The sequence below is a fragment of the Gadus chalcogrammus genome, chromosome 16, assembly GCF_026213295.1.
Source record: "Gadus chalcogrammus isolate NIFS_2021 chromosome 16, NIFS_Gcha_1.0, whole genome shotgun sequence".
NCBI lineage: Eukaryota > Metazoa > Chordata > Actinopteri > Gadiformes > Gadidae > Gadus > Gadus chalcogrammus.
In genome coordinates this window covers 17012021-17036878 of record NC_079427.1, presented here as the reverse complement: position 1 = coordinate 17036878, position 24858 = coordinate 17012021, and the positions used below count along the sequence as shown (strand labels likewise).

The 24858-nt window shown below is 46.4% G+C and overlaps 1 protein-coding gene across 1 annotated transcript in view; it reads left to right on the top strand.

The window, feature by feature from the left end:
- The window catches only part of rsrc1 (arginine/serine-rich coiled-coil 1), a 98320-nt gene that overhangs the window by 6965 nt on the left and 66497 nt on the right, over nucleotides 1–24858 (top strand). The window contains exon 4 of the mRNA XM_056610815.1: nucleotides 10735–10932. Within this exon, the coding sequence (XP_056466790.1) occupies nucleotides 10735–10932 (198 nt within the window). The remainder of the gene's footprint in view (nucleotides 1–10734; nucleotides 10933–24858) is intronic.

Below are 24858 nucleotides of genomic sequence, written 5' to 3'. Positions count from 1 at the left end.
CACATGTGCGTGTGTGAGAGAGTGTGAGGCAGGTGCATCGAGGTGTCGGTAGGCGCTCAGGAGGGAAACGCCTCACTGAGTGTCCGGTGCAAAGGACAGGGAGAGGTGGAATCAGTTTTTTCCAGGATCCTGGAAATCCAACTGAACATAACTAACTGTTACAGGATGACCGCTCAGCGCTGGTGTGGCGTGACGTGAATAAGGACGGGGAGCGTGCATGGGCGTGATGGTGCGCGGGCCTTTTACGCTTTGCTGTGATTAAGTGGACGCCATGCGACCCCTTGGATGTGTGTGTGTTTGTGAGTGTGTTTAAGTGAGTGTGCAGTATGGCCGCGTAGGGCTTTGAGAGTTTGGGCCAAAGGAAGGGTCTATTATTTATAAGCCGTCTCTAACCCATGGGCCCTTACCTTTCCCTTCTACTTTCCACAGACTCGTCCGTCTCCCTTTATTCCTTCATTCGACTGAATGACATTCAGCCCTTTCTTCCTTCTTCCCCGATTACCCCGATTTGCAAAGTGTTGATTTAAACTGAAGGATGACCTGGTTTGGTTCAGCTGCGTCTTCTCTACTCCATAAAAATCAACATGCTTCCAGTGGAGAGATCTAAACGTGTTTGTTGTGTTTTTTTTTCTCTCTCTCGCCGTCTCTCGTGTCTGTCTCTTCTCTTTCTTTCTGACTCCCTTTTTCCTTCGCAGTGTTGTCTTTTTTTCATCCCCTATAAAGGCCAGTCAGGCCCGGCGCAGCTTTGTTGTCAGAAACCTTTATTTACCAAAGGGAGGAATAAGTGACTGACATATACAGCCCCTTTCATCCCCACCTCGCCGCGAGCACTGTTCCCCTCCACCGCCAGAGGAACCCCACCCCTCCACCGCCGCCCCACACCCTTCCATCACCCCCCTCGCTCCTGCCAAACCTCGCCCCCCCCCCCCCCCCCCCCCCCCCCCCCCCCCTCCATCCATCCAACCCCCCAGGCTCACACTTCAGCAGCCCAGCCCCCTGGGTAGCAACCTAGCTGCAGTCTGTTGTGCTGAAAACACACACACACACACACACACACACACACACACACACACACACACACACACACACACACACACACACACACCCACACTTATATTTATATATAAAACTCGTTGCAAGGGCAAACACACTAGGGTTCTCATGTACAAGATCAAAATGAGCAAAGTAGCCCAACAGTCCCAAACAAAGATGAGCTTCAACATCAAAACATGGTTGGCCCCTTTTTCTGTTTACGTCCATCTGTTGGACAATCCTCGAAGAGTGACAAAATGGGAGCTATTATACCGTAACCGCAGTCGGTTGGCAGGTGGACGTTTTGCGACGGCATCTCGGAAAGGGATGATGACGGTGTGAATATCCTCCAAATCACCACCCGATTGGTCAAATAAAATACCCAGACTGATCGGTCTGTGGATCGGATTGGTTACACTTTACCGGAAGCAGCTTTCATATACAACCAGGTTGTGAAAGGTCTTCCTGGATAGATTCAATGTAATGGTAACATTTAAATATAACTACCCAAAGTTAGGCTGTGTAAGTCCAACGTTTCTTTATATTCTCAGAATCTTTTATTTCACCATGAGATAAACAAGGTTATCTCAAGGGGAAATGTAATATTTTTATGATTTGAAAAAAATCGAACCTCACATTAGATCCATAAGAGATTGAATTGAAGAATATTTTGTTGTTTAACAGGAATTTGTATCACGGGAATAGGTTATATTTCTAAAGTAAACTTTTCAAGCCATGAGATGAAGAATGTTCACACACAGTATAAACCTATAAAGAAAATTGACAATTGTATAATTTATTTTCTCAAGGAACATGATTTTCTCCAGGTTGTTGCAGATAATTCAACCCAGTAGCCTAAAACAACACAACCGTCCCTGATGTTATATAAAACCCCCATCTGGCCGGACCAAGTTCAGGACTGAAAGCATCCCTTTCAGTCTTGGCACCGGAAAGTGAATTCCAAATGAATCTCTTTCTCCCTCTGTTTCGGGTCTCTTTCTCCTTCGCCTTTTTTTTCTGCCTCATCTCTGTCTCTCTGTCTACCATTTAGGCTTCTTGAAGTTCTTCCAAATTGGGTTTTAAATGCCAATTAGGAGGTTGAATGTAGTAAAATAAAAGCAAATGCAGGCAGGATGGCCTCACCTTCTGGCTGGTTAGGCTTCAGAGGGAAGCGCGACGGACCTTTGGCTCCAAGCAAGGCTTTGAGAGAAATATCCTGCCTAATGAACACATTAATTAGAACCATAACTATTTATAAGATGATAATTAGAAACGAAGGGAGGTAAACTGGGCTTTTCCTGCAATTAATGGAGGATTAATTACAGGAGCTAATGAAGTGGATTTTTGAAACGCATAGAGGTGAAGTACAGAGATATGCAGCCCGCTTTGTGATCACTGGCGTAATTATTTTCTCCGCCGTCGAAAGTGTTTGAGGCCCCGGTCGTTTTTTTGCCCGGTTTCAGGGCCGGCTAATAAGCATCATCGCATCGTTATATATGCACTTAAAAAGGACCTGCCGCCGAAATGACTATCTAATTATTTCTAATTGGCAGGCGCCGCGTGTTGTCATTGAGCTGTTTGGAGCCGCGGCGCAGCCCAGGGTCTAATGACGCTGTAGGCAGGGAGGACTTAGAGACAGAGGGACAGAGAGAGGGCGGGAGGGAGGCAGGGAAGGGAAGGGAAATTGTGTGGGAAATGGAGAGAGCGGGAGGGCTCTGCCCACCCCATTTAGCCCCGGCTGCCTGTGGCCCCCCTTCTGTGCTGCCTGCCCAGCAGGGGAACAGGATGCGGAGCCGTGTGCAGAGGTCACCTCGCCGAGTAGCCCGACGGCAAAGTTTGGTTATTATTATTTTTTTTTACACTAAATGTATTTCTCTCCCCCGCTCGCTCGATACCAGCCTCCTTAATTAACAACCACTGCTCATAATTTATTCGTGGATAAACGACCACCCCGTCTGTTCACGGTTCTTATTTTTAGAGATACACACACACATTGGCGCGGTGGTGTGTTCGGCGGCCAGGTTTGCAGCCTGTCCATCGCCGCCCATGGGAACAGAGTGTGTATGGACCAGCCTCAGTCGGGCCTCTTTACCTTGTACTGCATCTTAAGTCGAGGCCAAAACCATATGGACAGCGCTCTGCTACAGCTGCAGCCCTATAAACCTGTATCTCTTTTGTGTTTCTTTTAAGGATATATAGGTCTTGGCTTTGCAAAATGATGCGTACTGATGTACTAGGGCTGGCAACACATAGTTATTTATGAGAAAATCTGGCTTTTCCCGCTCAATACTTAGAGGGATAGTAGGTACGAGCACTTGGAGGGGATTCACATTCTTTTAACACATCGCCCTGATTTAGATGATGTTCATATGTGAGGGCCCATTCACACATCATGTTGCAAGTGTGTTTGAATGATTGCTTTGAACTAAACTGTGTGTGTGTGTGTGTGTGTGTGTGTGTGTGTGTGTGTGTGTGTGTGTGTGTGTGTGTGTGTGTGTGTGTGTGTGTGTGTGTGTGTGTGTGTGTGTGTGTGTGTGTGTACGCTCCACTAAGCAGAGCCATGTGCTTTGTCCTGCCAGAGAACCTCTGTCATTTCTTCTCTCTCCTCCCCTGAACAACTTGAGAGCAAATTGCCAGCTAATGCAATCTTTGACTGCACTTGTCTGTCCGGCGCGGACAAGCAGGGGAACACACACATGCACACAGAAACATGTGGTTTCGCTCACTCAACTAATGTTTTAATTGTGTAGGAACGGGGGGAGAGGCAGAGAGAATCAGGGGGACACCACGAGCCGAGAAATTTAAGCTGGATCATGTGTGTCTTGACTGAAGCCATAGCAATCTTTTTATGAAAATAATGAAACACTTTCTTACTGGGTCTGTTGAGGTTTTCTCCAAAAAAAAAAAAAAGAATCATTTGAGAATTGTTTTCTTTTTTCCCTATCAATTTGAGTTTTGGCAAGAGCTGCGGCATGAGGGATGACCGAACAGGTTGTGGTCTTATGTTTGGCGGAACATGTTTTGCTTCTGTCAGTGGCTAAATGAGGAAGCCAGTGTTTTCTCGTACTCCACTTTGCTCGCTAACGCCGATGAATTTAATGAATTTGAACACTAGGCGTCACTCCCATTATACAATGCATCGTTTACCATCTGCCTCAAAAAGGCTAGGAAGGATTAAACGCATACACAAAAAAAAACACGTTCTGACTTCAGTTGTTAAGCGGCCATTGTTTTAGAAACGCTAGCCATCGTCAACACAGTGCTGAGCATGTCCGTGTTTTTCCAGCGCGGCGAAGCGCTGTCCATCCCTGCGACTAACCAGGCCGTGAGATTTAAAACCTGATGTCTACATGAATTATGTCTCGCTCTGTAGCAGACAGGACGCACCGCAAAGAGTTGGGAAGAAAGTAACCACTGATACATTTTTTTTCCCACAGAGGATTGACTGTTCTCTTTCTCTCCCTCATTCTTGATCTCTCTCCCCCGCTCTCTCTTGCGCACCCTCTCTCTCTCTCTCTCTCTCTCTCTCTTTCTCTCATCGTCTCTACCTATCGGTTTCCCTCTTGTTCTTCTTGACAGCGGCTCATGAAAAAAATAAAAGATATTTTTCAAGAAACTTTTATGAGACAAGCCTCTGTTTTTATCAAATGGCAACCCTGCTACTCCACCACCGGGGGAAACAAATAGAGTGCTACGGTGCCTTTCTTTATTTCTATTTTCCCTTTTTATAGGGTGATATTTCACTCGTGACCCGGGTGTTTAATTAAGTGTAGTTTCCCTTTAGTAGTGGAATGTGCGTCTGCTTTTCGTCGGGCCCTTCCTATGTGCTTTTTTTCGCCTCCTCTTTTTTTCTCCTTTGCAGTCCACCCACATGGTTCGCCTCAGCGTTTATGATTTTTCTCATACTCGAGTTGTGAGGTTCCTAAATCACTTAGGCACACCAGGGGCCCGGGCCGTCCACGTTGAAACAATAAAAAGGCTGTTATGGTAAGGGCCCTCAGATCTCCAACCACTTCATAAATACATAGGTATAAAAGGCAGAACAAGCATCTTCTCCCGACCGGAGAGACCAAGACGGAGGGAGAGAGAGGGAGTTACGCGGAGCAAGGGAGAGGGAGTCTGAGAGCACACCTGCTAATTGGAGCCAGCCTGGCGCAGTGTGCGTCTGTTCTCTCCGTTCGCTCTCTTTCCATGAGAATCAACCCCTCTTCTTTTTTTTTTTGTTGCCTCCACACATTTATTATGTTAACCTAACGCTCCTCTTTTTCCACCTTGCCGACCTCCGTTCATAACACACACACTTCCCATCCGTCAACGTTCCCGTCTCTTTCCCTCCCTCACCTGTTGTCCCCCGCTGGCCTCACGCCCTCCTCCTCCTCCTCCTCCTCGCACCCTCTTCTTCATCCTCTATCACGGTCTTCTACTCTGCGCTTGACCTGCCACAGATGGAGGCAGTGAACCACACCAAAACAACTCTCCACCGTGACGTGGCTAATTGTCCCGCTCCGTGATGGATGGAGGTGCGGCCGGGGGAGGGAGCGTAGGGGAGAGAGAGAGCTGTGACTTGTTCGCTTGCATGGGGTGGCTGTGAGCGAGTTGGCAAGTTAGCACCTAGACTGAGTGTGACCCCCACTTGACCTTGTGTTTTGGGCTGAGTGGGAGCCCACCCCCCCCCCCCCCGCCGCCCCCCCTCCTCCCCAGACCGCTCCAGCTGCTAATGGCTGTCACGTCGAGCCGTGGCGGCGGAGGGGTTAAAGTGCATGGGTGCTCAGCAGACTGCTCAGTTCAGGATTGCGGCAGGGTGGCTGAGTGACAGCGGGCATGTGTGGCAATGAAGACATTGCTAATCAGCATGTACACATGCACACGCGCACACACCCACAAGCACGCACACTCACACACCTATAGTCTGCGTCACGTTGTAGATAATGGTCTGCGCCCCATTGGTGGCTGAGTGTTGTAGGTTCATATAGATCTTAGGCAATCTTTGAAAGCCTTTGAACTCTCCTAAATGGCTTGACCCTGTGGTCGTGTGACCGTGTGTGTGTGTGTGTGTGTTCCAAGGGTTGTGTAAAGGCTAAGAGGCTGGTTTATGTGGGTTTTATTGCTTCCCATGCTGATGTTTGGTGTGTAGGACTGAGTGAATTAGAAGCAAACTGACGATTATGAGGAATCCAAGTGGTGGAAAACATCTCGTGGAATCTTTCATGCCTCTTCTTTCCCGTGTTAATTGTGCTTGCAGTCAGCTACTTTCACAGTACTTTCTTGTGCGCCTGCGTGTGTGTGTGCGTGCACGTGCATTTATTTTGTGTCGGCCACCACCACGGCTGTGAGTGGTTACGTAAATGTGCGTATGTGTGTGGATGTGTGCATAGTTGTGTGTTTGAAAGTGTAGACGGAGGATGAACAGACATTCGCTGCTCAGAGGGAGGAGGCAGCTTGGAAAATGATTTCAACAGCGCTCATAATTAGAGGAATATCATAAATTAAACTTGTGTCTGCCGTCTCGTTTGAAGAGCACTCAAAAGTAATAAATTCTGGATGGTTAACATATTTGCATTCTCTTCGGCAGGCGGCGTCGGACAGGAACAGCTGTTTTCCATGTCTTTTGGCAGCAGGAAATGCTCATTGCTCACTCAAGGTGCTTTTGAGAGACATTGAGATGGGAGAGAGGGAGGGAAAAAAAGCGGGACAGGACTTTTAAGTCGAATGTGAAGCTGCTGCTGTTCCTAGAAGGAGCTCGACGGGGAACAGGGCTTTAATGAAGTTGCTCAAATGGGGCCGGTCTCGCTTTTACGTACGGGCTGTTTCCCATTCAATCTGTCATCTGCTTGGAGATGTCTTCTGGCGAGCTCTGTGTCAGTGATGGGCCGCTCCGTGCGCCTGCTACATATACAGTATGCGCTGGTGCGTGCACGGATGTGTGCGTGATGCAATATACAAATGGCTAGTCTGAGCTTATTGTCATCTACACCGTTATTGCTTCTAGATATAGACATGCCTTTTATGCGGGTAGCAATTAAACACAAAATAAGCACACCTCCAATATTTGTGTGACTCTTATTTGAAGCACTCCCACTCTTCTCAGATGCTGATACATTTATATTTTCTGCAGCAACTCATTCCTTTAATCATCAGAAATGATATAAATATATATTTAAGATGCTTATACCCATATACATTTGTATTTTTGGCAGAAATGAATTCCTTATATCATCAGGAATAATACAATTAAAAAAAATAAAATAGTTTGGACTAAACTCTTGAAGCATTCATAAGGACAACTTATAATGACCTACCACCTTTAACTCTTATCTGCTTAACAAATTTTGCCTGGGATTTTTCAGAAACTGGAAATATTAAATTCCGGGAATATTAATGACACATAAGAGTAATATTTAGAATTAGACTGCATATATTCACCGTTCCTCAAACCAGTGCAGTGCACTAAACGTGTAGTGCGGCAAAAAACAAAATGAAACCCCACATCCTCAAATCAATGATCAACACACGGCTCAGCCGGAGCACTGATACGCGTGAGTGAGTGATGATCCGGTAGCCGCCCCGGCTCTCATGGGACCCCATCCGCCTCTGAGTGGAGGAGCAGAGCGCGAGAGGCTGGTCAGACCCCGGCCACCCTCTCAGCCCAGCGCCTGCTGAAACGCAATAGGGTTGAGGTTACATGGTCGTTAATCACCCGCACGGCGCCGGCCCACCCCGGGCCTTACATCCTCTAGAACATCACTTAACTAGGTCCCCTGCATTCATCCCGGCCCCGCACTCTTCCTCTATTTCCGCGTCATCAATAGAGTGAGGACAATGTAGACCTGTCTGGTCTCAGCAATATAGTCTCACCACACTCCGGTGTTTCCTATTCCAGCGGGGGAATCGGGGGTGGTGCTGAGTGAGTGTGTGTTCTTGTTCTTGTGTGCGTGCGGGCGTGTGTGTGTGTGTGCGTGTGTGTCTGTGTGTGTGTTGCAGGGGTGCGTGTAGCCTGTACGCCCAGCCCTGTTTTATTATAATAAATGATTCCTCCGGGGGTCTGCTCCCGGCGGACGTTCCTGCCTGTATCCGACACTAGTGGTATCGCGCGGCCGCCATTAGCGTGGCGTTTTTCAATGAAAACCCCGCATTTAGCAGGAATAGAATGGGGACTGATAAGGGCAACGTGCCGTACAGCTTCACACCCGGCCACATAATTACCCCAATGGGCCGCGGCGAGGGATCATATCCTGGCGCGTGCCGGGGGGTCAGCGGCGATAAGCCTGAGCCCAGCTCCCCGACATGCAGCATAATTACTCTATTGATAATTCACCAGCAAAACGGCCCCGGCCAATTGCAGAGCTGCGATTTTAATGGATTAGATGGCAAAATGGGGGAGGAACGGGGGACGTGTAGGAGGGGGGGAGGTAGAGGTTGTGAGGAAGGGTGGGGGTGAGGGAAGGGAGGGGGGGGGGGCTGCGAGGGATCATTTTTTAATAGAAATGAAAATATGTTTGGGCCATAGGGAGAGCCATTTTCCCTGGAGATAATAAGGGGAATAAAATGTAAAGCAGGGGAAGGGCCCGGCATGGGGTCTGACTGTGGCTGTTTATCTGTGTGTGTCCTGCATTAGCCCATTTATCCCCAGCCTCAAATTAGCTAATCATTCTCCAAGGGGAAGGACTTGGTCAGGAAATTGACATTTAGCAGCATAGGCTCACTCTATTAACTACAGTAAATTTAATTTGCCACACACCCCAGAAGTGTGCCGGTTTTCTCCGCCTACAGAGGGAGAGGGAGGGAGAGTGAGGGAGGATACAGAGGGAGTGGGATGTGTGAGATAGAGATGCAGACAGGAAAAGAGAGGGAGACTGTTTATGGCATCTGTTGCTGCTGACCGCAAGTTGCTTGGCTGGAAACATAAGACATTAGCCTGGAACAGTGTCACCAACTTGTATTTCCCCCTTCATTTAATGTTGATTACAAACATGCGCATTGGCATTGTCATCACACTTACTCCAAGGCCTGTTTTAGCCGTTGATGGATTGCTTTGCCTGGAGAATGCAACCCACCCCCCTACTGGGTTCTAATGTAAAGGGTTTTTCTTTGTTTATCTGTGAGTACAGTCATTTGAATCCCAGTACCTACTGAATTCAAAACACAAGATCAAATGTCCATCTAGCTCATGGCTGCCACTCTTTCTTTCCTCAAACATTAAGGATATTATCCCAATTTCTCTTCTAATTACTCCGGGGGAACTGGCTTTGTATTTTTTCGGCAGGATGCCGTGAAAACTCTTACCGTTGGGAAATGCTGGAAATGCTGTAGAGGGGATTTGACATAAATAAATAAATGGTTGCTATTTCTGCCGATTTAACTGCAGACTATTGGCAGGTGCACAGAGAACAACTAGACGAGAACAAGTCCGTAACCACTTGTATTGAGATCACGCCAAATCAAGGCCCATTATTGTCAGCATTTTAACCCATTTTTACTGGTCTTTTAAAGAGGCACGTTATGGTTTAATTCAAGCCCTCCTCTCTAGACCTCATTTTGTGTATTTTCTCTGCTGTGTTATTCACAGTTTGGTCCCAAAAAGCCCTCTGAAGGGAAGATGGGCTCTCCCATGATCAGCATTGGTCCTGGCCTAATTGATTCCAGCGGGTGTCAGAGTGTTGTCTGTTAGGCCAGTGACAGGCGCCTAAGGAAGATGATTAGTTTGCTGTCGACAGAGAGACAGCTCTGGATGTCCCAAACTGCAAACTAATAAAGGTGGGGGAAAGCAATAAAGCTGGCGGACAGCAGGTTTGACTGTTTTTATAGACAAATCAATAAAATGATAGATGATGGAAAATAACGGCATTTCAGCTGCCAATTCCGCTGGACTCTCACAACACTGGCCGTCCTTCTGAGTGCACGCACGCACACACACACACACACACACACACACACACACGGACACACGCACACACACAGTTCTGTCATACAATATACATAAAAAAAGATGCAGACACAGTCCACACAGATGCAATAGTACAGCTATTGTTTTTTGCTCTTGCATGGCATGTCCATGGTTCCTTTGTGTAATTTGTGCCCTGTTGTATGCATAAGTGACAGCGTTTTGAGGCATAGCTTCCATTTCCAATGGCATTTGCCGTGGTGTGTGTTGGATGGGCGTCATAAGTAACAGTGTAAATCTCCCAGAGTAAATCTCTTTATGACCAGAGGGCCAGTGTCAGGATCAATACTGAGGACAGGCCTTCCTCTGAGCTTGCCTCTAATTGGCCGTGTGTGTGTGTGTGTGTGTGTGTGTGTGTGTGTGTGTGTGTGTGTGTGTGTGTGTGTGTGTGTGTGTGTGTGTGTGTGTGTGTGTGTGTGTGTGTGTGTGTGTGTGTGTGTGTGTGTGTGTGTGTGTGGCAAACTATCAGGCCTTTCTGATCGGTCATTTGAGAGCCAGTGATATGGGGTTGTGTACTGGACCTTAGAATTGGGTCAATGATGAAGTTAAGGAGGTTATTGGTTCATAACCAGAAATCAATGGGAAAATTGTCATCTTGAAGCCAGACACCACAGTGGAGTCGTCTTTTTTTCCAGACCATAAACAACCATCAGAAAAAGCGGTGTCTGTTGTATGATCTGCTTAACCGCCGGTTCTCAGTGGCTGTCGTGCCCAGTCTGTTTAGTAGCTGTAAGGTGTTTGCTCTGCTCTGCTCCCTCCAGGTCGCCGTCTCGCCACCAGCGCTCCCGCAGCAAGAGCCGCAAGCGGAGCCGCAGCCGGGAGCGGGACCACGCACGCCGGAAGGGCCGGGACCGAGACAAGGACAAGGAGAAGGAGAGGGACCGGGACAAGGGGAGAGGGCGGCATAAAGACAAGGACAGAGACAACGAGAAGAGCAAGGACAAGGCTAAGGAGAAAGGGTGAGTAGTGGAGAGACCAGACTAACATGCCCTTGATCTTACACACACACACACACACACACACACACACACACACACACACACACACACACACACACACACACACACACACACACACACACACACACACACACACACACACACACACACACACACACACACACACTCTTATACACACTTATACACACTTATACACATTCATACCACGCTCCAAAATGTTTTGGAGTGAAACAAAAAAAACACCACTTTAATACAGAGCTCAGTCCCGGCTATTCGTCCTTCCATCCATCACTCAGTGCCCTCATCCATCAATCATTGTCTTCTTCATCCATTACCCTGAGAAGTTAACCAGGGGGATTTGAGTGCTGCATACCTCTCGTGCTCTTAAGTGTGAAGATCACAAGGTAAGGTCTTATGGCCTTGCGTCTCTGTTTTTTTTGTATACCCCCCTCGGCCTATGCGCAATATGTCCAGAAACCCTAATGTGATCATGTGACTCTCTGCTGGCTAAGAATATGCAATAAACAAGGTTGGTGTTTATGAAGATGGAGAATTTGGCCAATCAATGTGTTCACTGGCAGCCATGCTGTCTGCAACAGGGCTGATATACCTTTACAACAGGTTCCCACTGCAACCCGCCCAGGATCATGTAGCAGCGCCACCGCTTGGCATAGGTCTAACAACGTTAGAGACCGCTCTCCGCCTCTAGCACGATATAAACCTCAGTCCCGCCCCTTGTGGTTTGCTCTAATGTGATTGGAGGACTCTGTAATGCAATTGGTGGGCAGTTGTTGTCTGTCATATTGAATGGTACAGGTGTGTGCGTCAGACAGTAGCTCCCTGTAGTACTTCCAGGTCGGGTGCCGCTGAATGCTATTTCAATACAGGCTGTATTGAGCACTCATCAATGGTAAAAAATACCTCTTTACATTTGTTACTGTAGAAGCTGTGAGGTTATTCGCATAATTCACGTTTTGATGGTCATTGGACATTTTGGACATTTAAGTTTGTTTTCATCCAGTGTGGTCCAAAAGTAATGCCAACAATTCACATTCATCAAAGTCAGCATTTCAAAGATGCAAGGTTCTGTCTCCATTGTCCGACAGTGGTCTCGCCCAACTACCCAACTTTACCCAGAAATTCAAATGGCTACTTACTAGTATTTAAATGATCTTGGACCCAGCAGTCCTGCTACAGCAGAACTTCTGTGTTGAGACGGCCCAGAGACTAGGCCGGAAACCAGGACGCTTTCCAGTTTCGTTAGAGATATTTGACCGAGGAAAAATCATTTGCATGTGTGGAAGAAGCTTCAGGAGGGGATTTTAATAAGTGTCTTTCTACAGTGGCCAGTCTACACAGAGACCTTTACAGAAATTTATTTTTACAGCTGCTGGCTGAGTTTGTGTTCACCAATTACCCGCTTACAGATCCCTGTCTCCAGCAACATGATTCAACGTAACAAATATGAAACGAAAGAAAGTTGAAACACCCCAGTCACCACGATTTCAGCTTGTCTGCAATTGGACTTTATGCCTCGTTTCCACAGAGCGGCTCGATTCGGTGTGGCTCAGTCCGCTTATACAGTATGTGTTGCGTTCTTCTTTTTCATTGAATTTATCAGGCTATAGTGTCGGCGGTGGAGATCTCAGCCAGGTTTAGCATAACCGAGCTGTCGCGCTTCGAGCCATCCCGACCCGAGCGGCTCCGCTCATTGGTAACCAGGCTTAAAATAGTAATCCAAACTCTGATGATATGAGACTAGAAATTAACTAACTGCGCTGACCTATATAACTTATTCAACAACAGCGTAGAATTGGACGATGTGAAACCATGTTGGATTGATTAGTAATTGATTGTTCTGGTATGTTCAAGGATACTCAGGTAAACCCCAATTTTATCAAGTTGAGTAAATGCTTATATCCCAAATAGCATTCATCCACACATTTTATAGATCCTGTATAATCAGTTGTTCTCTGTTGACTCTGTCTCCTGTGGCCAGCGGTTTACTGGTGGTTGACACACAGTTTGACAGTTGATGATCCCAAGGTGTTTTCAAAACATGGCAGATGCGTTTCCATAGGGATTTTATATTTGTATTTGCAGCTATTACATATTGCCTTTCTTCGATCACTATCACACAAACAAATAAAGCTAACACCGAGGAATATAAGGCAAGACAAATCAATATTACAGTATTTTTCTTATGAAGGCTTCAATATCCTCCAGCACGGATAGGAATCTTTGGCTTTATCTCTGACCCCCGCTTTGACTTGTCTCACTATGCGGGCGTTTGTGTATGTGTGTGTGTGTGTGTGTGTGTGTGTGTGTGTGTGTGTGAGGACCCAATGATGCTTTACACCTTCATGTGCGTTGTTTTTATTTATTTCCAAACTGACTGTCACCCGTTGTCCGGCTGGCTATATTTCCCTTAAGTTTAGTATGACCTGATGTACCATCATGTTAGAATTGGGTTGACATGACTCTGTGGGACTAATCTCTTAGGTTTGTCAATTTTGTACAGTGAGCGTGTTGTACAGTGAGCATGTTGTACAGTGAGCCTGTTGTACAGTGAGCCTGTTGTACAGTGAGCATGTTGTACAGTGAGCATGTTCTAAAGTGAGCAGGTAGTGCAGTGAGCATGTCGCACATTAAGAATGTTGTACTCTGAGCCTGTTGTACAGTGAGCCTGTTGTAAAGTGAGCCTGTTATTCAGGGAGCATGTTGTACAGTGAGCATGTTGTACAGTGAATATGTAGCACAGTCCAAAGCTGTAGCTGAGGCAGTTTAGTTTCAGTCAACTTTTGTATCCTCTTGGAATCGCCTCACTTGAGCCACATCTAAATGCGGTCTGACGTTGGGTGTGACTGCGGCTAAACGCAGCAGTGCCTCTGAACCTCTTACCACAGCACGCCAACTTCAGCAGAAGAAAGGCGTCAAGATGTTCCAAGCGGGGGGGGGGGAGAACACAACTGTCTGTTACGTCTGTCCCCCTGACAATTCACTCATTCTTCCTCTTCTTCTTTGTCGTCTGCTTATTTTCCCTTTCCCTCCTCTCTTCTCCAGCTCTTAAACATGCAAAACGGGGTAAATCTAAGACTTGATAAGACATCATCGTCATCCCTCGCTGTGTGCCCCCCCACAGTTTGTATCCAGGTTGTCTGGCTGGGTGGTGGGAGAAGAAGAGAGACGCAGCATCAAGCTGGTGGGGGGTTGGGGAGGCTGTTGAGAACCAGGCCCAGAATCTGTTTTAATGTCTGTCAGGATGAAAGCCAAGCAGCAGCCTGACACTGTGTGTGTGGGGGTGGGGTGGGTGTGTGGGTGTGTGGTGTGTGTGTGTGTGTGTGTGTGTGTGTGTGTGTGTGTGTGTGTGTGCGCGTCTCCATGTGGTGTTGTCATCATTAAACATTTAACACTGCTCTAGTATGACAGCAGGCAACTTGGTGTTGGGGCGGGATGTTTTCATGCAAAATTCATTGAAAAAGAAGCGCACCGTTGTTAAGGGGGTCTTGTTGCCTCTTACCAATGGCAAAGGGTAAGCGGGCAACTGTAACCGCACTGTGTGTGTGTGTGTGTGTGTGTGTGTGTGTGTGTGTGTGTGTGTGTGTGTGTGTGTGTGTGTGTGTGTGTGTGTGTGTGTGTGTGTGTGTGTGTGTGTGTGTGTGTGTGTGTGTGTGTGTGTGTTTAGGAGCAGGAGAGAGAGAGATTTTTGTTTACCCAGGCTTATCAACAGAGGTCAGAGGTCAGATTTACTTGATGTAATCCTTCAGCTGTACTTGGAGAGCTTAACGGCTTCCTTTTTAAACTGTTTATTAGACAGTCAATGTATAAGTTTGTTTAATAGGTATGGGGTGCTCTAATGTTTGAGTTTGTAACTTTTTTGTTGAGTTATGCAAAAAGAAAACAATAATTGATAAATAAAAGCAGGAATGAGATATCTAGAGGTGCCGACGGAGGTTATTTATTGTGGTGGGATTTAAGCTGGTCTTCTGCAATCATCAGCTGTATGCATCATAGGTGTTTAGTTTTTTTATACAGCACTTTGTGGCAACTGCTCATGAAAGGTGCTATATATGTATATATATGTTATTAAGACACACACACACACACACACACACACACACACACACACACACACACACACACACACACACACACACACACACACACACACACACACACACACACACACACACACACACACACACACACTGCGTCTCAGCAGACAGAATGGTAGGGTTATAGGGTATGACAGGTTCCTGCTCCCCTTCTCTGTTAGAGAGAAATGCTCCTTCCTGGTCGTGGCGGTGTTGTGACCTCCGAGTTTTGTTCTTCTCTCCCCCGTATTGGCGTGGACGGGGCTGTGTGATGAAAGGACGTGGGCTGGCTGCAGAGAGTTCCTGCGCACCCCCAACCAAAGGCTTCTCATTAGGCTGATCTCTCCCTGTCGGCAGGGATCCGACCCGGGCGGCGTGGGTGCCACGTTTGTTTGAACGGGGGAACTGGGCGGGGGTGCTGGAGGGAGTGCCCCCGCAAGCAGGACTAAGACCCCCTGAAGGTGCCCGGGAGGTGAGTGGTCATTTGACCACTTATGAACGAGGAAAGAAAGGGAATACGTTTAATGAGCTTGCGGGTGATGAGGAGCAGAAGGACATTTTTGTACCTGTCGGCCCGGTTCTTTTGGGGGGAAGGGTGGACTGCTTTTGGAAAGAACTTCCTTTGGAATAAAGAACCCTCCGCCCGCTCTCTCACTCAAACACATACACAAAATGCACCGTAACAGAACACAAACACACTCTTAACAGCTGAAGTCTACCACTACGTCGGTTTCGTTCTCCGAGTGTGATTGTTTTTCTCTATAATTCTTCTCATTATTGACACTGTGAAGAGAACCGCAGGCCTCAATCTGGCTAGCGCTGCTGCGTCGCTCAGCCTTCACCTCTGGAAGCCTTCACCCCTGGAAGCCTGGGAGCTGTGAGAATCAACACGACCCATGCACACAAACACACCAACACACGCGGCTGTTGATGTACCTCCCTCTTTGCTCTCTACTCAAGGAAACTATTGTCTGCAGTTTATTTGCTTCAGTTCAACATGTATCAGCTCATTAGTGGTGTGATGCAAGGAAACACACGCGCACACAAGCACAAACACACACGCGCTGTGTGTGAGAGATAGTGCAAGCGATACAGGGAATAGAAGAGAGACTATGAAGCCCCAGCCTGCGGCATCTTCTGCCCGTTGAGAGCCGGTGTATGGGTGGTGTGTATGGGAATGTGTGTCTGTGTGTGCGGTGGAGTGTTTGCAGGATTTCCTGGACTCTAGGCATTGTCTGTCTATGCACAAGGCCCTGGGGAAGCAGGGAGACTTCAAACACGGTGTTCGGACGCTTATGATGCACTTGCATCGACTCAAATGCTGTGTGTGTGTGTGTGTGTGTGTGTGTGTGTTGTGTGTGTGTGTGTGTGTGTGTGTGTGTGTGTGTGTGTGTGTGTGTGTGTGTGTGTGTGTGTGTGTGTGTGTGTGTGTGTGTGTGTGTGTGTGTGTGTTATTTGTATTCATCAAGGGCTAGTCTAGTGGCTGGAAGCAATGGGTTTGAGATTTTCTGTGTGTTTGCTTGTGTGCGTGCATGCGCACACACTGGTTGCAAGGCTAAGTAACTTCAGGGGAGCAGGATAGTTATAACAAGGTGAGAATGATGCCTGCATATAAAGGGGGAAATAACACACACACACACACACACACACACACACACACACACACACACACACACACACACACACACACACACACACACACTACTATTGGCAATCCTCCACATAGAATCAAGTCAAGCTGTATTTTCATGCTAATCATTTGTTGAGTTGAGAGCACCCTCTACAGAGAGATGAATACAAAGAACACACTAAAACACCCACACACACAATTGTGGTAAGTGAGGACAATTATGAGTTGAATGTATTTTTCTGATCTAAGTTGGTGGATAAGCTGTTATGTAAGTTTAAGAGGTCATGACGGGCAGGAAAGACTTGTGAGTTCTGTGTGTTTGACCTGATTTCATTTTAAATCGTGTGGACTTTTTCCGAGATGTTTAGGAACATCTTTGTCTATAGTATTAGATTTATTGTTTAGCGTTTAGCCTACAGAAGTACACTAATTTACCTGTAAAAATGACAATGATCACGTTAACATGGAGATGTTTCTTCTGGCATTAGATACACTTAAACTAAAGTACATTCTTTTAAATTCAATTGTCTTTTTTAAACATTTCAATAATCCATTAGACGCAGTGTAACATACTTTAGTTCAAATTGAAGAAAAGCTTTGGGGCATTAGTAATTGCATTTTATTTTTGATTGGAAATGTTTTAGAGCCATTGTATGGTAATGTGATACATTAATAAAGGAGAATACAACTGCAGTATAAATGGCTTCTAATAGCGTACAAAATGTTATCTTTACCTGAGTTTTATCAAAGTCTGTCGTTCCCACTTTTCCCTCTCTCCTTCTGCATGCGTGTGCGGGTGTGGGTGTGGGTCGGTGTCCGTGGGTGTGTGTGAGAGAAGGGGGGCCTGGCCACTCTTAATCGCAGGAGACACCCAGAGAGAGCGAGAGAGCTGTGACAATCCACTTAGTGCGCTCTGTAATCTGTTTAACCATTTAGTGAGTTGTAAGAGGAGCATGTGAACACACACACGTACAAATACACACACAACACCGTTGACAAGAAGACTTCTGAGGTTAACAGGACATTTCCAGAATTTGTCTCAAATTCATGCTGCAGCATTATGTTATAAAACACTTGGTGTGTGAGTGAGACAGACTGCATGTGTCTGTGCATTCTGGTGTGTGTGCGAATGTATGCGTGTGTTTGCGTCCGTGTGCACGCTGCACGTGCACGTGAGGGCCTGCCCGGAGCACTGAGAGAAGCCAGGCCTGGAGCGCGATGACAGAGACCAGGCCCGGTCATATAGAATACCCACCCCCACCTCCCCAATCCAATTACACTGTCTCTCTTTTTATTCTCTCTGTCCCCCTATCCATCCATCCCACCTCTCCTCTCCTCTCCTCTGCTCCCAGGATGGCACGCCTGGCTGCTGTTGAGAACAGTCCACTGCTTTGCTTTATGGATCAGAAGAGGTTGTAGGCAGGATTATAAGCAGCAGGTTATGAACAGTAAACATGACAGGCCAGCTCCGATTTAGGAGGGTTATGTAAATTTGCTTGTAAACAATTTTATTTTTTTATCCGTCTCTCTATGACTTACTTCTCTCTCTCTTCTCTTCTCTCTCTCAGTGACTTTCTCTCTCGCTCTCGTCTCTTCTCTTGCTCTATGACTTACTCTCTCTCTCCTCTCTTCTCTCTCTCTCTCTTACTCTCTTCACTCTGACTCTATGACTTTCTTTCTCTCCCTCCTCTCTCCTCTCACTCTCTGACGATGACTTTCTCTCTCTCTCTCTCTCTTTCCTCTCCTCTCCTCTCCTCTCTCTGCTCTGGAGAGTTTGGAGGCTGATGATGGTGGGCGTGCTCAGATATTGTTATGGAGAACGATGTGTAAAAGAGACACACCATTAATGTTTAATTTTCTCCACACTCTGGTGCTTATCCACCCACACCAGCGGCCCCGGAAGGGGCCGAGTGAAGTCTTTACGAGGCAGAGGGCGAGGGAGGAGTTCATTTTTTTTTTCAACCAGAGATGGCCTTTTATTTCTTTAGGTGAAGGTGAGGGCAGACAAGGCCTAAGCAGGTATGTATGGGAGGGTTGGCGAGAAATGGATACTCTAGGTTGGTAAATTAAAACAAAAATATGTTATTTACCACCAATAATACAGTTCTATAGCTCCCGGTTAACATTGTTGAGCATTGCTAAGAATATCACCGCTCAGATGTAATAGTTTTCTGTCAGGGTTTTTGTTTCTCTGAAATCCTTTCACACTTAAAGGAGGCTGGACTGAAAAGCACCAAAGTACTAAATGATGCACTCTTATAACATGGTACCCACTCACCGAATTTATCTGTGCTCATCATCTCATCTGAGTCTGTGTTTTTACCTGACAGAGAGGCTGTCTAGGTCTGACTGATTGTCTTTTTGTAGTTGTCATAGTGGCTCTGGAATACCCCGTCAACCAACCAGAACTGTCTTAACACCACCCCCATCGCCACCATCACACCTTCTCCCAACTTCACCTCATTTCAACAGATGCTCCTCCTTCCATTTTTATGCTCATCCACAGTCCCTCTGCAGTGTTGAACTCAAGGGCTTCTCGTTGTGTAAGAATTATCTGATGTACTGTTTTGCCCGTCATTACTGTCATTCACCCTGGCACCCAAACCTGGGCTCCTAGCAGTTTGGTGATGGTATTTTATCTACATCTCCCTCTCTTTTTCACTCTCTATTTCAGTTCCTCTCCCTCCACCCTTCCCTACCTCTGTCCTGCTATTTTTATTTGTCTTCGTTTTATATCCATTTATTTGGGGTATTGTTCCTTCCCCCCCCCCGCCATGTTTCCAGTCATTTCTCCCCTTCCTCCATGGCCAGTGTCTGACCGCACGGAAAGTGTATAACAGTACATCCCCATCAAGCTGCTCTCTAATCAGCCCAGTCAAATCATTCACCCCTTGTTTCTTTCTGTTGACACACACACACCCACACACAATTTAACAAACGCATTTACATGTGTGCATGCACACACCAATACACATGCACACACAAACACTTACGCACTCACACTGACACACACGCATGCACATACACTCAAACATCCCACAATGCAGGCGGATCAATCCGTCATTATCAACCTTTATGTGGAAAATTATAATTTTTTTGGTTTCCAGTGAGAGACAGGGTAACTAATCAAATGAATATGTTCCAATTTTCTAAATAAATTATCCTCTTGCGGTTTCTGTTTTGGCATTTCTGCACTCGCCCACTCTCGCATATAGTGTATACACAGGCTGCGGTCAGGTTCAGCACACATGTGTTTATAGAGCAGTCTTCTGCTCTCTGTAGTAATAATAAAGATATAGTGTATTTTTCGAAAAATAAAGCCTTATTTTCTATAAGCCGCAGGAGCGGTAAAATGGTGTTGCATGTTTAAAAATACCACAAATAAGCCACACTATCGTTTAAGCTGCATCTTATTTCACATCTTTGCCCATAACCCAAATACTTGCATGTACTGCCCAATGCTGACGTGAAACCATAACGAAAATATAGTGCAATACTCTAGAGGTAGATTTAGATTGATTGAAACACAGAGACTTTGAATGATGGTTCATGGACTGTGAGAGCACATTTTCAAAAACTGTTTTTTCAGTTATGAAGTGATGCCAGTGTTTGATTCTTTACGAGGTTATCTTTTTTCCTGTGTCAATGAGCATATTGGCTTTACATCCTGACAGCATTAGGACCTTCATGTTTTATCACTAGGACGCAAAACACTGAAAACGGCAAAGTCTCTGAAGTCTTTGTCTATGCAAAATCTACAAATAATCTGCAGCGACAGTTTTGGTTCCTAAAATCGATAGAATAGAAGCTGTGAAAAATATGCTAGTTTTTAGTATCATTTCATATTTTATTATTTTATGATCGATACACATTTGCTTAAGTATTGCTGTATTATACAGAGCATATACTTGTGCAGCTATATTATTTCACACCATGTTTGTGTGTGTGTGTGTGTGTGTGTGTGTGTTTGTACAGTTTATGAAGCAAAGCACCTTGGGTTAACTTATTTTCTTTGTGCACACACACACACACACACACACACACACACACACACACACACACACACACACACACACACACACACACACACACACACACACACACACACACACACACACACACACACACACACACACACACACACACACAGCCCTGAAGGCATTCCCAGTGGGCCAGACTGCAGAGCGCTCGGGGCCATGTTGTTTTGTCTTCTGACGGACAGACAGCGCAGCCAGAGAAAAGAAAAAGGAGAAAGAGAGAGAGAGAGACTTACTGTGCCGAGTGATTACGGCAGTTTGACAACACAGACATAGGTGAAAGTAAAAAAAAAAAGAGGGAGAGAAAGAAAGAAAGAAAAAAACCAAAGCAGCGGGCGAGAGTTAAGAAAAGGCCCGAAGAGTGGCCGGCATGTAGAGGATATGAATAACAATATGGAGTCGTGTTTCTCTTCTGGCTTCCTGATAACCTGCAGACCGCAACCCGCTCCCTGTGACAGGCTGGCCTTTGTGGCCGCCTTATCCCGCCTGTACTCTTGTAAGGCAGAGCTGGGATAATCGCACCTAATCTAATTAGGGCTAAAGAGGGCCATGACTGTGGCTGGCCAGCAAGTGCACACACACACACACACATACACGCACGCACACACACACACACACACACACACACACACACACACACACACACACACACACACACACACACACACACACACACACACACACACACACACACACACACTGGGGTTCAGGAAAGCACACCTCAGCGCATGGAAATCCTGTTCTGCATCAGAAAAATAAGGTTGTCATATTGATTATGCAAATGAAAGCCTAACGGGGGGCTAACTGCCACTTGGGCAGCGGTCTACAGCTGACACAGGCTGGAGAGAGGGATAGGGGACCCAGAGAGAGAGAGGGGGATTAGGCCTGGCTTGGCTTGCTGGCCTTGCTTCCCCTTTTGCTGTTTTGCATGCGCCATTTGGAGACTCACAACAAGCTTTTATTCTTGGATTCTTTCTTTTTGACTTTCTTCTCGATGTCATGTCGGGGGGGAAGTATCTAATATTCCCTTTGAGTTAAATACAAAATGCACAGATGAAACAAAGGTAGGAAGAAACCTTTCCCGTGATTCAATTTATTGACATTATTTCATCCACATACATCAGGTTGTGCGGACAAACACGGCGTCGTGTGTATGTATATACACGTGGAGATCCATGTCATTTTTTTATTTTGCAAAGCGCCTCTCTCTACATAGGCCTAACATGCATTGTGTTCAGGTGTCGCATGGACAGCCGGCTGCCAGATTGCCACTCAGCCCCTCTCTCTGTGCCCCTATAGAATGGCCTGGCTATTCTCTGAATGAGGGTGCGATGTACAATTGAGGGGCAGGATTGAAACTGATTACCTTGTTAACTCCTGGCACTCGCGGGGCAGCTTGGAATAGACCTGAGCACCGGGGCCTGATTTGCAAATGAATTACCAACCCCCCCCCCCCCCCCACACACACACACACACACCCCACCTCTCATTCCCTCCCTCCCTTATCCGCTCACTCTCTTTATCTCTCCTTCTCTCTCTCCTTTCTCTCCTCTTCTCTCTCCTTTCTCTCCTCTTCTCTCTCCTCTTCTCTCTCTCTCTCCTCTCCTCTCTCATTCCTTCTCTCTCATTCCTTCTCTTGCTCTCTCTCTCTGTCTCTGTCTGTGTGTGTGTGTGTGTGTCATCCGTGCTGTGGCAGGATCATCCTTTTTTTTTTTATAAGTGTCACGACAGATGCTCTCCCTGGCCTCCATTGTTCCCTATCAGTTGTGTTTCCTTCCTTATCTTCCTGGGACCACGAGGAAGAGAGCCAAATGATTCCACATGTGATTCTTTTTCTTCTTCTCTCCCTCGTTTTTTTTCATCCACCACCATTTTCCCGCCGCTGTAAAACCAAGCTCTTTATTCTCTGTGTACCACCGGTGCTGCAATCTAGCACGCTTTCAGAGCAGGGAGGACCTGTTGAGGGGTGGAAGTGTAGGTGGGAGGCTGTCCATTGTCTGCGTCTCAATAAGGCAGAGTTATCCCTCTGATTAGGTACGGTTCTAATTGGGAGCTATGAAAAGGACCGCTGGCTATTAGTCAGGAAACCACAGGGAAATGGATTTCCCTATCCATCGCCATGCTTTCTCTTTCTCCCTTGTCTACCCCCAGCTTTGTCCTCCCTCTCTCTCTCCATGTCTCTCCCTCAGTCTCTCTCTATGTCTCTCTCGCTCACACTGCTCCATGTTAGAGTAGGCAGTGTTCTTCCAAACTTGGCCCAGAATTGAATTCCCTTCAGCGCTGGGGTGAGGGTGGAAAGGCTTGGAGGATGGGCAGAAGCCGTGGGCCGGGGAGATGGAGTCAAAGAGGTGTTTGTGTGTTTCATCGTTTGTGTATCCCAAAATAATCGGTTTCTCTTCAAAGTGAGGCAAGATTAATCAATTAGTTCACTTTTGTTTTTTTTACATTTTTACTTTTTACCTTATGACCATCCCGGTCTGTCAACGTCTCACGTGCTGGCCTGTATACAGGATGGGCCAAATATGGGCCAGCAGGTGTGTGTATGGGTCATGCACGCACAGAAAGCAGTAAGACCAAATGTTAAAGCGGGCCAATCTTAAATCAACTTCTTCCTTTCTTATTTTATTGACTGCACTTAACCCCTTTCTCACAGAAAAAATGGTCCTGAATTGGTTAGCCTCGCTTTTAATGGACTGCTTTTCTCCACAATTTTGGGATTATGGTAAAATATGGTCACATCCTGTGGGAAAGGAGGCACATTGTGTGAGTGTGTGTGTGTGCCTTTTGTGTGTGTGTATGTGTGTGTGCGTGTGGACAAGTGCATGTGACTTAAAAGCCATGCGCATACGTGGGTTTTGTTCTGTTTTGTATAATTGAGCGACAATTTATGGCTTACCTTCAGCACAATTCTCTTGAGTGCGTGTGTGCGGGCATGCATTTATCTGTGTGTGTGTGTATGTGTGTGCACATCTACTCCACTCCCCTCTAACCCTCCTCCTTAGCAGTGTAAAACCCAGAGAGGTACCTCTGATAGTACACACAAGAATACAATTTCAATTTCAATTGGCAGCCCTGCTAAAAAGGAGCAATGGAGATGGCAATCAGGCCTGGGGGAGAGCTGAGCAGGCTGCCTTATTGTGTGTGTGTGTGTGTGTGTGTGTGTGTGTGTGTGTGTGTGTGTGTGTGTGTGTGTGTGTGTGTGTGTGTGTGTGTGTGTGTGTGTGTGTGTGTGTGTGTGTGTGTGTGTGTGTGTGTGTGTGTGTGCCATTGTGCTTCAACTGCTTAATATCAGGCTTTTACATTCTATTAGTTAAACAGGCAGATGTCACTGATGTGGGATGTGTGTGTGTGTGGGTGTATGTTTGTGTGTGACCCATTTTGACTGGTAAGTCCTCCGCCGTCAGATGGACTCTTTAATAAATCTGCCTGCCATTCTATCAGCAGTCAAACAACATATGAATGCTCAATGACACGCTTGACAAGGCGTGAAGCGGCGATGGCAAAATGGGTGCTTGTGACATGTAGGCATGTTCACACACGCACAAACACACACACGCACACACACACACACACATACACGCACACGCGCCAGTGCGCAAACACAGTGATGACTCTTTTGTGGAGCTGCATTATTGCCAGTAGCTCTGCATGCTCCGGCTGCAGCTCCTCGGATGCTCTCTGACGGGGATCGCGGAGGGTGGTGCAGTCAGCCATGACCTCAAGCCCTAATGCACCACAGAGGAGTCATGGAGAAGGGCCCTATACAGTCCTTGCTTCTCTTGGTACTACATGGCCTGTGCACCTGCGTAGCATGTTGGCCTCTCAGGTGATGTCTCAAAGTGTTGCTGGCGAATATGCCTTGGTTAATATCGTAGTAGCTCGATACATTTAATGACATTAATAACTGTGTTTCAGATGTTTGATACAAATAAACCACATACAAAGTTTTGTGTCTTTTGTGGAATGCTGCTGTTTTAGAAAACCACAGTTTTTAGTACAAGACTGCATTGCCTCACGGCTGGTCCGTTCAGAATTATATTAAGGGTTGAGTTTTTTCACATTTTCAATTGTAAACATATTGAAAAGTTATACATTGGATCACAAAAAGAGAATGAACAATCGCTCCAAAGTAAGCGTTCAGAAGTGTTTGATAATAGTTAAATAA